This window comes from Carcharhinus amblyrhynchos, chromosome 7 (genome assembly GCF_965287045.1).
Source record: "Carcharhinus amblyrhynchos chromosome 7, sCarAmb.v2.hapA, whole genome shotgun sequence".
Lineage (NCBI taxonomy): Eukaryota > Metazoa > Chordata > Chondrichthyes > Carcharhiniformes > Carcharhinidae > Carcharhinus > Carcharhinus amblyrhynchos.
Window position 1 is genome coordinate 78,417,910 of NC_137330.1, and position 13,456 is coordinate 78,431,365.

At 41.2% G+C, this 13,456-nt stretch overlaps 1 protein-coding gene across 1 annotated transcript in view; it reads left to right on the plus strand.

Annotated features, from left to right (window-relative positions):
• LOC145345076 (4-galactosyl-N-acetylglucosaminide 3-alpha-L-fucosyltransferase 9-like) overlaps positions 1-13,456 on the plus strand; it is a 67,945-nt gene that overhangs the window by 41,107 nt on the left and 13,382 nt on the right. The window contains exons 2-3 of the mRNA XM_080192644.1: positions 11,129-11,206; positions 11,583-11,662. Of these exons, the coding sequence (XP_080048770.1) occupies positions 11,608-11,662 (55 nt within the window). The 5' untranslated portion in view covers positions 11,129-11,206; positions 11,583-11,607. The remainder of the gene's footprint in view (positions 1-11,128; positions 11,207-11,582; positions 11,663-13,456) is intronic.

A 13,456-nucleotide genomic window follows, 5' to 3' on the forward strand; every position in this document is an offset into this window, starting at 1 on the left:
CTTGCCCCTCGCACCTTAAACCTATGCTCCCTTGTAATTGACTCTTCCACCCTGGGAAAAAGCTTCTGATTATCCACTCTGTCCATGCCTCTCATAACCTTGTAGACTTCTATCAGGTCTCCCCTCAACCTTTTATCGCTCCAGTGAGATAAAACAAGTTTCTCCAACCTCTCTTCATAGCTAATGCCCTCCATACCAGGCAACATTCTGGTAACTCTTTTCTGTGCCCTCTCCAAAGCCTCCACATCCTTTTGGCAGTGTGGTGACCAGAATTGAACACTATATTCCAAGTACGGCCTAAGGTTCTATAAAGCGGCCAATTTTTAAACTCAGTACCCTGGTTGATGAAGGCAAGCATGCCGTGTGCCTTTTTGACTACCTTCTCCACCAGTGTACCTGTACACCCAGATCCCTTTGCCTATCAATACTGCTAAGGATTCGGCCATTTACTGTATATTTCCTATCTGTATTAGACCTTCCAAAATGCATTACTTCACATAGTCATAGACCATAAAGGTTCACAGCATGGAAACAGAACCTTCGACCCAACTTGTCCATGCCGCCTTTTTTTTAAACCCCTAAGCTAATCTCAATTGCCCGCATTTGGCCCATATCACTCCATACCCATCTTACCCATGTAACTGCCTAAATGCTTTTTAAAAGACAAAATTGCATCTACTATTACCTCTGGCAGCTTGTTCCCACCACTCACTACCCTCAGTGTGAAAAAAGTGCCCCACTGGATACTTTTGAATCTCACCCCTCTCACTTTAAACCTATGCCCTCTAGTTTTAGACTTCCCTACCTTTAGGAAAAGATATTGACTATCTAGCTGATCTGTGCCCCTCATTATTTTGTAGACCTCTATAAGATCACCCCTCAGCCTTCTACGCTCCAGATAAAAATGTCCCAGTCTATTCAGCCTCTCTGTATAACTTAAACCGTCAAGTCCTGGTAGCATCCTAGCAAATCTCTTCTGCGCTCTTTCTAGTTGAATAATATCCTTTCTGTAAAAGGGTGACCATGTTCTGTCATTCAATAAGACCATGGCTGATTGGTGAACTAACACCGTATACTTCCCTTTGCCCCATACCTATTAATAACTTTCCTAGTTCTACATATGTTATTGGGCCACATGGACCACGACAACTGGACTCACTGCCGCTCCCTCCACCCTTCCCTAACACAACACTCCTTTTTACATCCCTCACTTGAATGGCTTCCTATACCACGGTGCCACAGTCAGTTTACTCATCCATCAATGAACCCCTATTCTCATCCAAACAAGCTGTGGGAACATCGAACATATTGGACAATTTCAGAGTCTGACACTCCTGTGCCTCTGCATTCTAAGTCCCAATTACCTCCCTCATTCTGTTCCTGACCACTGATCAAATCAGAAGATCCCATCCCAAGTGGTGTCTCCTGGCTCAAAGCATTGCTGATAACTTTCCCCCTTCCTGATGTATCATAATGTCTGCAGCTCAGTCTCCAATGCAATGACTCTGACTTGAAGCTCCTCGAACTGCAAACGCTACAAACTTATTGCATGACCGCTGGTGATAACTTAATCCAGTTAATACATCTGAAAGCTCATCAAAGTTTTGGTGATGAGGAAACTTTCATTCATTGTTGTAAAAGCTATTCTCGTTCTCTATCAGCCATCCTTACCCACTCTGGCCTACATTTAACTCCAAGCCCATAACAATGTGGTCTGTGAGATGGTTTTGCAAGCCAGGGAAATCAACGATGGTCAAAAAATGCTGGTCTTACCAGCAATGCACAGATTCCATGGAAGAATAAATTTAAAAAATGATAAGCTGCAAGCACTGATCATTTCTCAACTGCAGCGTTTTTCTTCCAAAATTTAAAGAAATTGAAAATTTAAATGCCTTTACAACTTGATAGTCCATTTTAGTGCACATTTCTTGTCTACTTTTAAGAATTCTAAAGGGCACCTGACCTCTCCCAAAGGGATGCCTGGATCTCTCTAAAAAAGTACCCTACATCTCCAAATAACTCTTGGAATTTTACACCTGTTGCTCAAATGTTTATAGCCCACTAGCCATGTATTTGACATCCAACTAATAGAAATTTTATCTGAATGCACTTTCACATGAAACAAGTGCACAATATATTCTTCTTCAACTAACTCCACCCCCCGGGACTTTTGGAATTGGGGCTCCAGTGCCATTTCGCAAAGTTAGAGACTCCTTCCGTCCCTGTGAAAATCTGGGTCTCGCTGACAAGCTCATGACATGACGTGGAGATGCCAGCGTTGGACTGGGGTAAACACAGTAAAAAGTCTCACAATACCAGGTTAAAGTCCAACCAGTTTATTTGATAGTAAACCCACAAGCTTTCAGAAACACTGTTCCTTTGCTTCCACATACCTGACAAAGGAACAGTGTTTGCGAAAGCTTGTGGGTTTACTATCAAATAAACTGGTTGGACTTTAACCTGGCATTGTGAAGCTCATGACAACCATTAGGATATTACTTTTGTTATTGGATCAGAATAACTTTGGAAAATTTGGCCCTATGTTTACTGGGGTGGGATTTTCAGTGGGAGAGGGGTTTTGACTCAACAGCCTGTGATTGTTTTACCTGAAACAAAGTTCCATATTTTTGTTCCTGGGTCAGAGAATTCTCAGCTTTCCAAGCTCAACTTTGATAAATGGCTGCTTGAACGTTTGCTTTTCTATTTGGCTAGTACAGGAGTGGATTGGGATGATCCCAAAAGTAACGAATGATTGGAGGTTGGCTCAGTGGGCTCAGGCAATTCAAGAGCAGATAAACAGCAGGACTTCAGATAGGCATATTTGAAAGGTAGGTCATCAGTGGGTCAAGTTCCTGTGCCTCAGAGATGTCACTGTCTTGTCAGGAGAGTGTCAAAACTGTAGCCTTTCTCATCAACCACAGGTACAAGTCCATTTTCTTTGATTTGTCTTACTCGGTGGAATGTATCTATTCTGTGCATTCTGAAGTGTTCCCTTAAATATTTACCAGTGCATTTCTATTAACCTATCCCTTAACCTAATTTGCCAACTCACTTTAGTCAGCTCAGCTTTCATGCCCTCCACATTGCCCTTATTTAGTTTAAAAAATAGTCTCAAACGCATTCCTCTCTCCCTCAAACTGAATATAGTATTCAATCATGCTATAATCGCTGCTACCTACAGGCAACTTTATAATGAGGTTATGAATTAATTCCACCTCGATGCACAGTACAGGTCTCTGCTTGTGCTGTTCTAATGTATCCCAGAAACATTCTGTGAACTCTTTGTCTAGGCTACCTTTGTCCATATGCCAATTCCAGTGTATATGTAAATTAAAATCCCCCAAGATTAACACCATGCCTTTTGGGCAAGCTCCCATTATTTCTCCCTTTATGCTCTACCATATCATGTGGTTATTATTAGGGGGCTGTACACAACTTCCATAAGTGATTTCTTACCTTTATTTTTCTGATCTCTCTCCAAACCATTTCCACATCCCAGTTTCCTGAACCTTGGTCAACTGTCTAGATTGTGCACATGCTAACAGAGCCACCACTCCCCCCAACTTTTTCCTTGCTTTCTGTCTTTCCTGAATGTCCTGTATCTATATTATTCATGTCCAAATCCATGTCCTGCAGCCACATCTCTGTAATGACTTTCAAATAGTACTTATTTATTTCTGCGTGTGCTCTGAATTCAACTGATTTATTTTGAGTGCTTTGTGCATTCAGATACAAAGCGTTTAGTTGTATCCTTGTATACTTTTTATAATGTCTAGTCTTATGTATTGATTTACTGCCAGGTTTGTACCCTCCTGTATCCCTTCCTGTTTCAACAAGCTAATTAGCCTAACATCTGTTACAAGGATTTTTTTTTATTCACTGCTGGGCATCATTGGTTAGGTCAACTTTTCATGCCTGTCGCCAAATTTTCCTTGAGAAGGTGGTGGTGAACTGCCTTCCTGAAACACTGCAGTCCTGAGGTTATAGGTATACCTGCAGTGCTGTTCAGGGGGGAATTCCAGGGTTTTGACTCAGCCCCAATGAAGGAATGGCAACATCTTTCTAAGTCAGGATGGTGAGTGACTTGGAAGGTATTATGTTGTGGCATTTCAGACATCGTCAACGGATTTCACACTTTGTTGGAAATGAAAGGTATTCATTCCATTTTTTGGATCCTTTATCGGACCATTACCTTCCCTTTTAGCTTGCAGAAGTCATCTCCAATGACTTCTGTAGATTTTTTTTGTTTCTTTGCTGCCTAAGTATTCTGGGTTCTTTTTGTTAATTTCATTCAGAATGATTGGCACTATCCTTTCAGGACTATTATCTTATTTTGACTTTTTAGTTTATTTTCTTTTTTTTTGAAGCAGCTAAAGAATTCATTTTGTTCCCAAAACTACCAAACTTCACTTCCTAACTGCCCCTTAGTGCAGATGGTCCCTGCAGGCTCTGAGATTTGCAGTCTCAGTTTTTCACTTTTCTGCACTATGGCACAAACCTTTTCTTTTTTTAAAGTTCTGACCTTATTTGCTGCAGCCAATCTTCTTTCCAGATTTTTCCATTTTAAATTTGAAACACAGCTTTTATCTAGCTGGGTATATCTTTCTTTTATTTCAAAAACAACATTGATCCTTCTTTTTAAGTTCAAGATTGACTTATCTTGTTCCTGAGGGTTAATCTCTTTCCAAACTTCTGGCCACACCAGTCAAAAAAGAAAGTCACTGGGTTTGTTAATTCATCTATCCCTCAGGGTCTGGCACTACCTCAATAACTTTCTCTCTCTCTCACTCTCTCTCTCTCTTTCTCTCTCTCTGTTCTTATGTTCTTATGCTCTTATGACACTACTTGGCCTAAAACAGGCACTTGGATGGGTATCCCTTTTTTTCCAAACTTCAATTGAACCAGATACTTACAGGTAGGCAGTGCCATCCAATTGATCCACCTAGAACATAAGAACATAAGAAATAGGAGCAGGAGTAGGCCATCTAGCCCTTCGAGCCTGCCCCACCATTCAATAAGATCATGGCTGATCTGTCGTGGCTCAGTTCCACATTTCCACCCTCTCCCCATAACCCTTAATCCCCTCGCTTATCAAAAACCCATCAACCCGCGTCTTAAAAATATTTAGCGAGGCAGCCTCCACCACTTCAACAGGCAGAGAATTCCAGAGATTCACCACCCTTTGAGTGAAGAAGTTCCTCCTCAACTCCGTTCTAAACCGCGCCCCCCTTTATCTTGAGGCTGTGCCCCCTAGTCCTACTGTCCTTTCTGAGCGGGAAGAGTCTCTCCACCTCTATCCTATCCATCCCATTCATCATCTTATACGTCTCAATGAGATCTCCCGTCATTCTTCTAAACTCTAACGAGTACAAGCCTAGTTTATTCAGCCTCTCCTCATAGCTCAACCCCCTCAACTCCGGTATCAGCCTAGTAAACCTCCTCTGCACTCCCTCCAAGGCCAAGACCTCATCGCTAATATGTTATTTTGTGCCATTCCAGACATCAAGATGTTTCAGACTATGTTGGGAATAAAAAGTAATAATTGATAAACAAAGATAAAAGCAAAATACCAAGGATTTTTACCTTCACCAAAACTTGGTACGGGAGGTTTGTAGCTCTAAGCTGCCTTGGAGCAAAGCTCAAGCCCTTCCATGCTTACAACATGGCTGCTAGATGATTCTACTAAAGAGAGGACTCCATCCTTTGGTGTAATCACTCACTCTCAGTTTCCACTGGTCCCTCAAGTCAGGTGATTCACTTCTGCTGTACTGTCATAAAAAGACAGACCCCACACACACAACAGAAGGGAACCTCCAAGTGGTGGTGCTGCTATGTATATGCTGCCCTTGGCCTCCTAAATGTTAGCAGTAATAGGTTGGGAAGGTGCTGCCTAAGGAGCCTTTTGATTTCCTGCAATGCATCTTGTAGATGGTACACCCTGCTCCCACTGTCCTTCAGTGGCGAAGGGAGTGAATGTGGAAGGCATATGAATCAATTGGGCTGCTTTGTCCTGGATGGTATTAAGCTCATTTGGTGTTGTTGTTGAACTCATCCAGGTAAGTTCCATCATGCTCTGACTTTTGGCTTGTAGATGGTAGATAGGCTTTGGGGAGTCAGGAGCTGAGATACTTGTCACAGGATTCCTAGCTTCTGATCTGCTCTTGCAGCCACAGTATTTATGTGGCTGATCCAGTTCATTTTCTGTCCAAAACCAGGATGTTGATAGTAAAGGTCCCAGCAATGGTAATGTCAAGGGGCGATGGTTAGAGTCTCAATTATTGGAGATGGTCATTTCCTGGTGTCAAAGTTATTTGCAACTTGTTGGCTAAAGCCTGGATATTGTCAAGATTTTGCAGCATTTGGACATGTCTGCCCATTTCACTTGTCTGTCTTTCTGAATTCTGTTATTATCCTTCTCACTCTTTACTATATTTCCGAGTTTCAGATAATCTGCAAACTGTAAGATTACCATGAATTGATTTCCCTGCAAATAATCCTTTTACACATTGAAGCATTATCTAACTTATTTCCTGTATTGTTATGATAACTTATGCAATTTTAGAATGTAATGCTGATTTGACACCAGCGGACCATTTTTCATCTGAATGTTGCAGCTGATGTCCTTAAGCTCTTCATAGCCTTGTACAGCTGAACATTTAACCTGTGTTATTTAAAGGGATCAATAATCACCTTCATTTCTCCTGAGTGCTGCGTTGTATTGCCATTAAAGTTGCTAAAGTTCAGGAGTGATGTGTGATGTGTTGAATATGTTGCAAGCCTTTGTGCTGACTTCTTGGGATCTGCTGTGACGTTTTGTTCCCAATCATGAGCACGATTTATTTTTGCCTTCACCAGCAGCCTGATGGGAAGAATGAGCAATGATTGAATCATGATTCAGCCATGATTGAATGGCGGAGGAGACTCGATGGGCCGCGTGGTCTACTTCTGCTCCTTATGCCTGATGATCATATGTGGGTATGCCAGCGTTGGTTGGACTAAAACCTGGTGTTGTCAGACTTTTTACTGATGATCATATGAGCAGAGGAGGACAAGCAGCTTGAAGAGGGAACAGGAGAAGAGAAACAGGGGCTCACTCCAGGAAACCATATCCATCCCAGATGTTCAGAGAGAAATTCCCAACTACTCCCCATATCATATGGTTCCTTCAGAGACCAAAAATCTGTTTATCTTAGTCTTTAATTTATTCCTCTTTGGGGAGGAGAATTCCAAAGTTTCGCAATCCTTTGCATGAAGTTTTTAAAGTTTATTTATTAGTGTTATAAGTAGGCTTGCATTAAAACTGTAATGAAGTTACTGTGAAAATCCCCGAGTTGTCACTCTCCGGCGCCTGTTCAGGTACATTGAGAGAGAATTTAGCATGGCCAATGCACATAACCAGCACGACTTTTGGATTGTGGGAGAAAGTCAGAGCACCCAGAGGAAACCCACACAGACATGGGGAGAACGTGCAAACTCCACACAGTCACCCAAGCAGGGAATCAAACCTGGATCCCTAGAGCTATGAGCCAGCAATCCTAACCACTGTGCCACTATGCTGTCCTGTGAAGAGATTTCTTTTTACCTCAGTTTCAAATGATTGATTTCTTATCCTGAAATTGTACCTCTTGTGTTCTAGATCCTCAGCCAGGAAAACAACAGCTCAGTGTCTATCCTGTCAAGTCCTTTCAAAATCCAATACGTTTCAGTGAGATCACTTTTCATTTTTCTAAACCCCAGAGCATATAACTTACTCAGCCTGTCATCTGAGGATAACCCTCTCATCCTAGAAACCAATTTACTGTACTTTCATTCACTGTTTCCAGTCAAGTATACCCTTCCTTAAATATGAACACCAAACTACAAACAGTAATCCAGGTGTAGTCCCCCGAAAGCACTGTAGTGAGATTTTGTTATTCTTAATCCCCTTGAGATAAAGGCTAAGATGTCATTTCATGAAGGCCACAAGAAACTACAAAGTGTCGTGAACAAGGCCCAGTCCATCACGCAATCCAGCCTCCCATCCATTGACTGTGTCTATACTTCCCGATGCCTTGGAAAAGCAATCAGCATAATCAAGGACCGCACATACCCCAGACATACTCTCTTCCACCTTCTTCTGTTGGGAAAAGAATTCAAAATTCTGAGAACACGTATCAGCCGACTCAAGATGAGCTTCTTCTCTGCTGTCATCAGACTTTTGAATGGACCTAGGCAAAGGAGAATCCAAAGAGTGCCTACAAATACATAAAGGTCAAAAGAGTAATTAGGAAGAGAGTAGGATCTCTTAAGAATCAACAAGGTCATCTATGTGTGGATCCACAAGAGATGGGTGAGATCCTAAATTAATATTTTTCATCAGTATTCACTGTTGAGAAAAGCATAGATGCTAGGGAACTTAGGAAAATAAATAGTGATGTCTTGAGGAATGTACATATTACAAAGAAAGAGGTGCTGGAAGTCTTAAAACGCGTCAAGGAAGATAAATTCCATCTGCCACCTAGTGTATCCCAGGACATTGTGGGAGGCTAGGGAGGAAATTGCAGGTGCCTTGGCAGAGATATTTGAATCATCAATATTCACAGGTGAGGTGCCTTAAGATTGGAGACTGGCAAATGTTGTGCCTTTGTTTAAAAAGGAAAAGCCTGGGAACTACAGGCCGGTGAGCCTCACATCTGTAGTGGATAAGTTGTTGGAAGGTATTTTAAGAGACAGGATCTACAGGCATTTAGAGATGCAAGGAGTGATTAGGGACAGTCAGCTTTGTGAGTGGAAAGTACAACCCTAGTTTACTCAATCTCGCTAAGGCCCTCCATATCAGGCAACATCCTAGTGAACCTTTTCTGCACTGGCTCCAAAGCCTCCACGTCCTTCTGGTAGTGTGGCAACCAGAACTGGATGCAGTGTTCCAAATGTGGTCTCACCAACATTCTATATGACTGCAACATCATACGCCAACTTTTATACTCTATGCCTCTTCCAGTAAAGGCAAGTATGTCATATGCCTTCTTTACCACCTTTTCCACCTGTGCTGCCACTTTTAAGGATCCGTGGACTTGCACACCCAGATCCCTCTGTGTGCATATGGTTAAATCTCAGGGGATCCACGCGAGGTAGCTAAATGGATACAAAATTGGCTTGATGACAAAAGCCAGAGGGTGGTTGCAGAGGATTATTTTTCAAACTGGAGGCTGTGACTAGCAGTGTGCTTCAGGGATCAGTGCTGGATCCACTGTTATTTGTCATTTATATTAATGATTTGGATGAGAATATGGGAGGCATAGTTAGTAAGCTTGGAGATTACACCAAGATTGGTGGCATAGTAAATAGTGAAGAAGGTTATTTTGGATTGCAATGGGATCTTGATTAATTGGGCCATTGGCAGATGGAGTTTAATTTAGATAAATGTGAGGTGATGTATTTTGGTAGGTTGAACCAGAGCTGGACTTATTTGGTTAATGGTAGGGTGTTGGGGAGCATAACAGAACAAAGCAATCGAGGAGTACATATTCATAGCTCCTTGAAAATGGAGTCACAGGTGGACAGAGTGGTGAAGAAGGCATTCAGCATGCTTGGTTTCATTGAATCAAACATTGAATACAGGAGTTGGGATGTCTTGTTGAAGTTGTACAAGACATTGGTAAGGCTACACTTGGAATACTGTGTACAGTTCTGGTCACTCTATTATAGAAAGAATATTATTAAACTAGAAAGAGTGCAGAAAAGATCCACTAGGATGCTATCAGGACTTGATGGTTTGAGTTATAAGGAGAAACTGGATAGACTGGGACTTTTCTCTCTGGTGCGTAGAAGGCTGAGGGATGACCTTATAGAGGTCTATAAGGTAATGAGGGGCATAGATCAGCTAGATAGTCAATAGCTTTTCCCAAAGGTAGGGGAGTCTAAAACTAGAGGGCATAAGTTTAAGGTGAGAGGGGAGAGATACAAAAGGATCCAAAGGGGCAATTTTTTCACACAGACAGTGGTGAGTGTCTGGAACAAGCTGCCAAAGGTAATAGTAGAGGAGAGTACAATTTTGTCTTTTAAAAAGCATTTAAACTCTTACATGGGTAAGTGGGTATAGAGGGATATGGGCCAAATGCAGGCAATTGAGAGTAGCTTAGGGATTTGAAAGAAAGGACGGCATAGACAAGTTGGGCCAAAGGGCCTGTTTCCATGCTGTAAACCTCTATGACTCTATGACCTATCATATGTTAAGCTGAGCTTTCTCTTCACCATGTCTATAACTGCAACACTATATTCTGCACCCTATCCTTTCCTTCTCCCCATGTACTCTAATATGTTTTGTCTGCATAGCGCACAAGAAACAATACTTTTCACCATATCCCAATACTTGTGAAAATAATAAATAAACTCAAAGTTACCTTCCTAATTGCTTGCTGTATCAGCATGTTAATTTTTTGTATCCCCCCACATGGGTATATTCAAGTCCTTGTAAACATTAATATTTAAAGGTTTCATCCCTTTTGTCAAAATAATTCTGCTTTTCTATCTTCATTAACAAAGTGAAGAACCTCACCCTTTCCCACGTTACATTCCATCTGCTACCTTGCTGCCCAGTCACTCATCTGCCCATATCTCTTTTTGCTTCTTTGTGTCCTCCACTCAGTTTTGCATCCCATCTGATGTTGTATTGTGAACATACTTGGATTCGTTAATCTCTTTCGATCTAAATAATTAATGAAATCTCTAAATAGCTGAAGCCACAGCACTGATCATTGTGGCATTCCATGAATCATAGCCCGTTAACTTGAAAACCTCTCTTTTATCCCTACATTTTGTTTCCTGTGTATTAACCAAGATGATGAAGGGACCAGACTGTGCTTTTTCAGATCAATTGTTTACACTGAATAGATTAGGAAGAAGATGAAATCAACTTCTTTGAGATGAATGCTTGGCGGGAACAAGCTGCCATCACGATGTTAACACCGAATTCACTGAACTTGTTAAGTGAGAGTTGAAAACCCTCTTGGTGAAGGTGACCTCACGTAACGTTGTTGTCTCCTGGACTGACTACGACAACCTAAGGAGATTGGGAATGAATTTTCCATATTTTGTTTCCAGAATTGTCCTGAACTTCTTTTAATTTCTTTTTTTCTGTCTCTTTTAGATCAGATGGTTCCAGGTGGAGAATCTCTCTGTTATCTTATATATCTGTTGAAAGCTTGTCTCACCTTTTTGTGAACAGGTAATAACTGGCAATCTTGCCAGTCACATTTATCTACCAGGAGCAAAGTTGAACAAAAAATCTGCAATTATCTGTGGGGAAAGGGCAGAGCTAGTCACAGCTCAAGTCACTTTCAAACACGAGTGGTTTCAAACAAATTTGTTGTTTTTAACTTTAAGGAGATGGTGCACTGAAGTTACTAAACACAATTGATTTGCATCTAAAATATCTACATCCAGTTACGCCTACCTCTGTAACTATAATGTAGAAGCAACACATTGCAATGAAGAATTGCAGAAAAAGAGATAATTATGGAAGCACTATGGTAGCCAAATTCAAATTTATTGCATTCCTGAAAAAATAAATGATAATCTATATTTGTATGTTTTGCCTACAGAAAAAAGTCCAAAAGTCTATACGATATGTCAATGGAAGAGAGTATCTTTGCTGAGGGAGGCAGATGTGTAAAAACATCAGGTGAGGCGACCACCATGGAACTACAGCCAGGGTGTGTCAATTTAATGATCAGACATCATGTTCCATTATTCATTTACACCAGCCATATGACTATCACAGAACACATGGTCAAATAACTCTCAGCTGCAAAAATTAGTGAGCGGATCTGTGAATTTTCAGCTCAGCCACTCTTTCAAAATGACATTGAGGAGTGGGAGATTGGTGGGGGTGCAGTCGTGGTCAGGACTGTGATTCATAATCAGGGAACCTCACCCCCACCAATCTCCCAGCCCTCTGTATCATTTCCAAAGTGAAACTCCAAATTCATACAGCTGCAAAATATCTGGGGTGGGGATTACATGGAAATATCAACTGGATTTGCTCATTATTTGATTATTATAATTGCTACCAGTTATCTAAGGAAGAACATGCTGACCTTGGAGAAAGTCCAGAGGAGATTCGTAAGAATGATCCCAGGATTGAAAAGCTTGATGTATGAGGAATATTTGAGGACTCTGGGTCTCTATTCAATAGAGTTTAGAAGGATGAGGGGGGATCTCATTGAAACTTACAGAATACTGAAAGGCCTGGATAGAGTGGAGGTGGGGAAGATATTTTCATTAGTAGGTGAGACTAGAATCTGAGGGCGCAGTCTCAGAGTAAAGGGACAAGTCTTTAGAACCAAGATGAGGAGGATTTCTTCAGCCAGAGGATGATGAATCTATGAAATTCATTGCCATAGAAGGCTGTGGAGGCCAGGCCATTGATTGTATTTAAGACAAAGATCGATAGGTCCTTGATTGGCAAAGGGATCAAAGGTTATGAAGAAAAAACAAGAGAATGGGTTTGAGAAAGTTATCAGATGTGATTGAATGGCAGAGCAGACTTGATAGGCCAAATGGCCTAATGATGCTCCTGTCTCTTGTGGTCTTATGATAACCAAGTACTATATTCTAGCAAGTTTTTGAATTGACCAAATGGGATTTTTCCACAAAATGTTTCCACAGGACGTAAGGCTCCGAAAATAACCTCATTTATGGCATATGGATATAACGTGAGCTGAATCAAGATTCCTGTTGAACAATTGAGTAGTGTTGTGATTAGTAGACTGACTGATACATGGAGAATGTCACAAACCTTTGTAAAGCAGTGATGGGGAATTGGATAAGAGATATTGGTGGCAGTTTCTAACTCTGTGGCAATTCTTACTGGATGCATGACAAAGTGTAAAGGTAACTATCGATTTCTTCACTCTCCTGCCATTGTTAAAACAAAACGTTTGAAGAGCGTCATGACTATTGTGCAGAGCCCGCCAAAGCCAGCAAGTATGGGCAATCCCTTTGGTTCTGAATGAAGGGCAATGTCATCTTGAAATTTACAAAGCCCTTAAAGCTGAAGGTATACTTTAAAACATTTCAAACGTTGATTGCAATTCTATACTTTCAATTCAATTCACACTAATCCAAGGCCCAGACCAATCATAAAATTGGAGACTTTGGAGGAAAAGATTCATACATACAAACATACATAGAAAATAGAAGCAGGACTAGGCCATTCGGCCCTTCCAACCTGTTCCATCATTCATTATGATCATGGCTGATTGTCATATTTGATTCTTAAGACAAAGAATTGCTTCAGGTTTAAATAAAAAGTCAGAAGATCTGAAAACAAAGGAAGGTCTAACCCTGGAAAGGCAATCCAGATAGCTAGTCAGTCGGAACTTTGTGAACAGCACAGGACAAACCTAAGGGGACGGAATAAAACATGGTGCTGAGTCCAGCTAGTTAAGCTGCAAAGACGCAAAGGTGAAGTCAG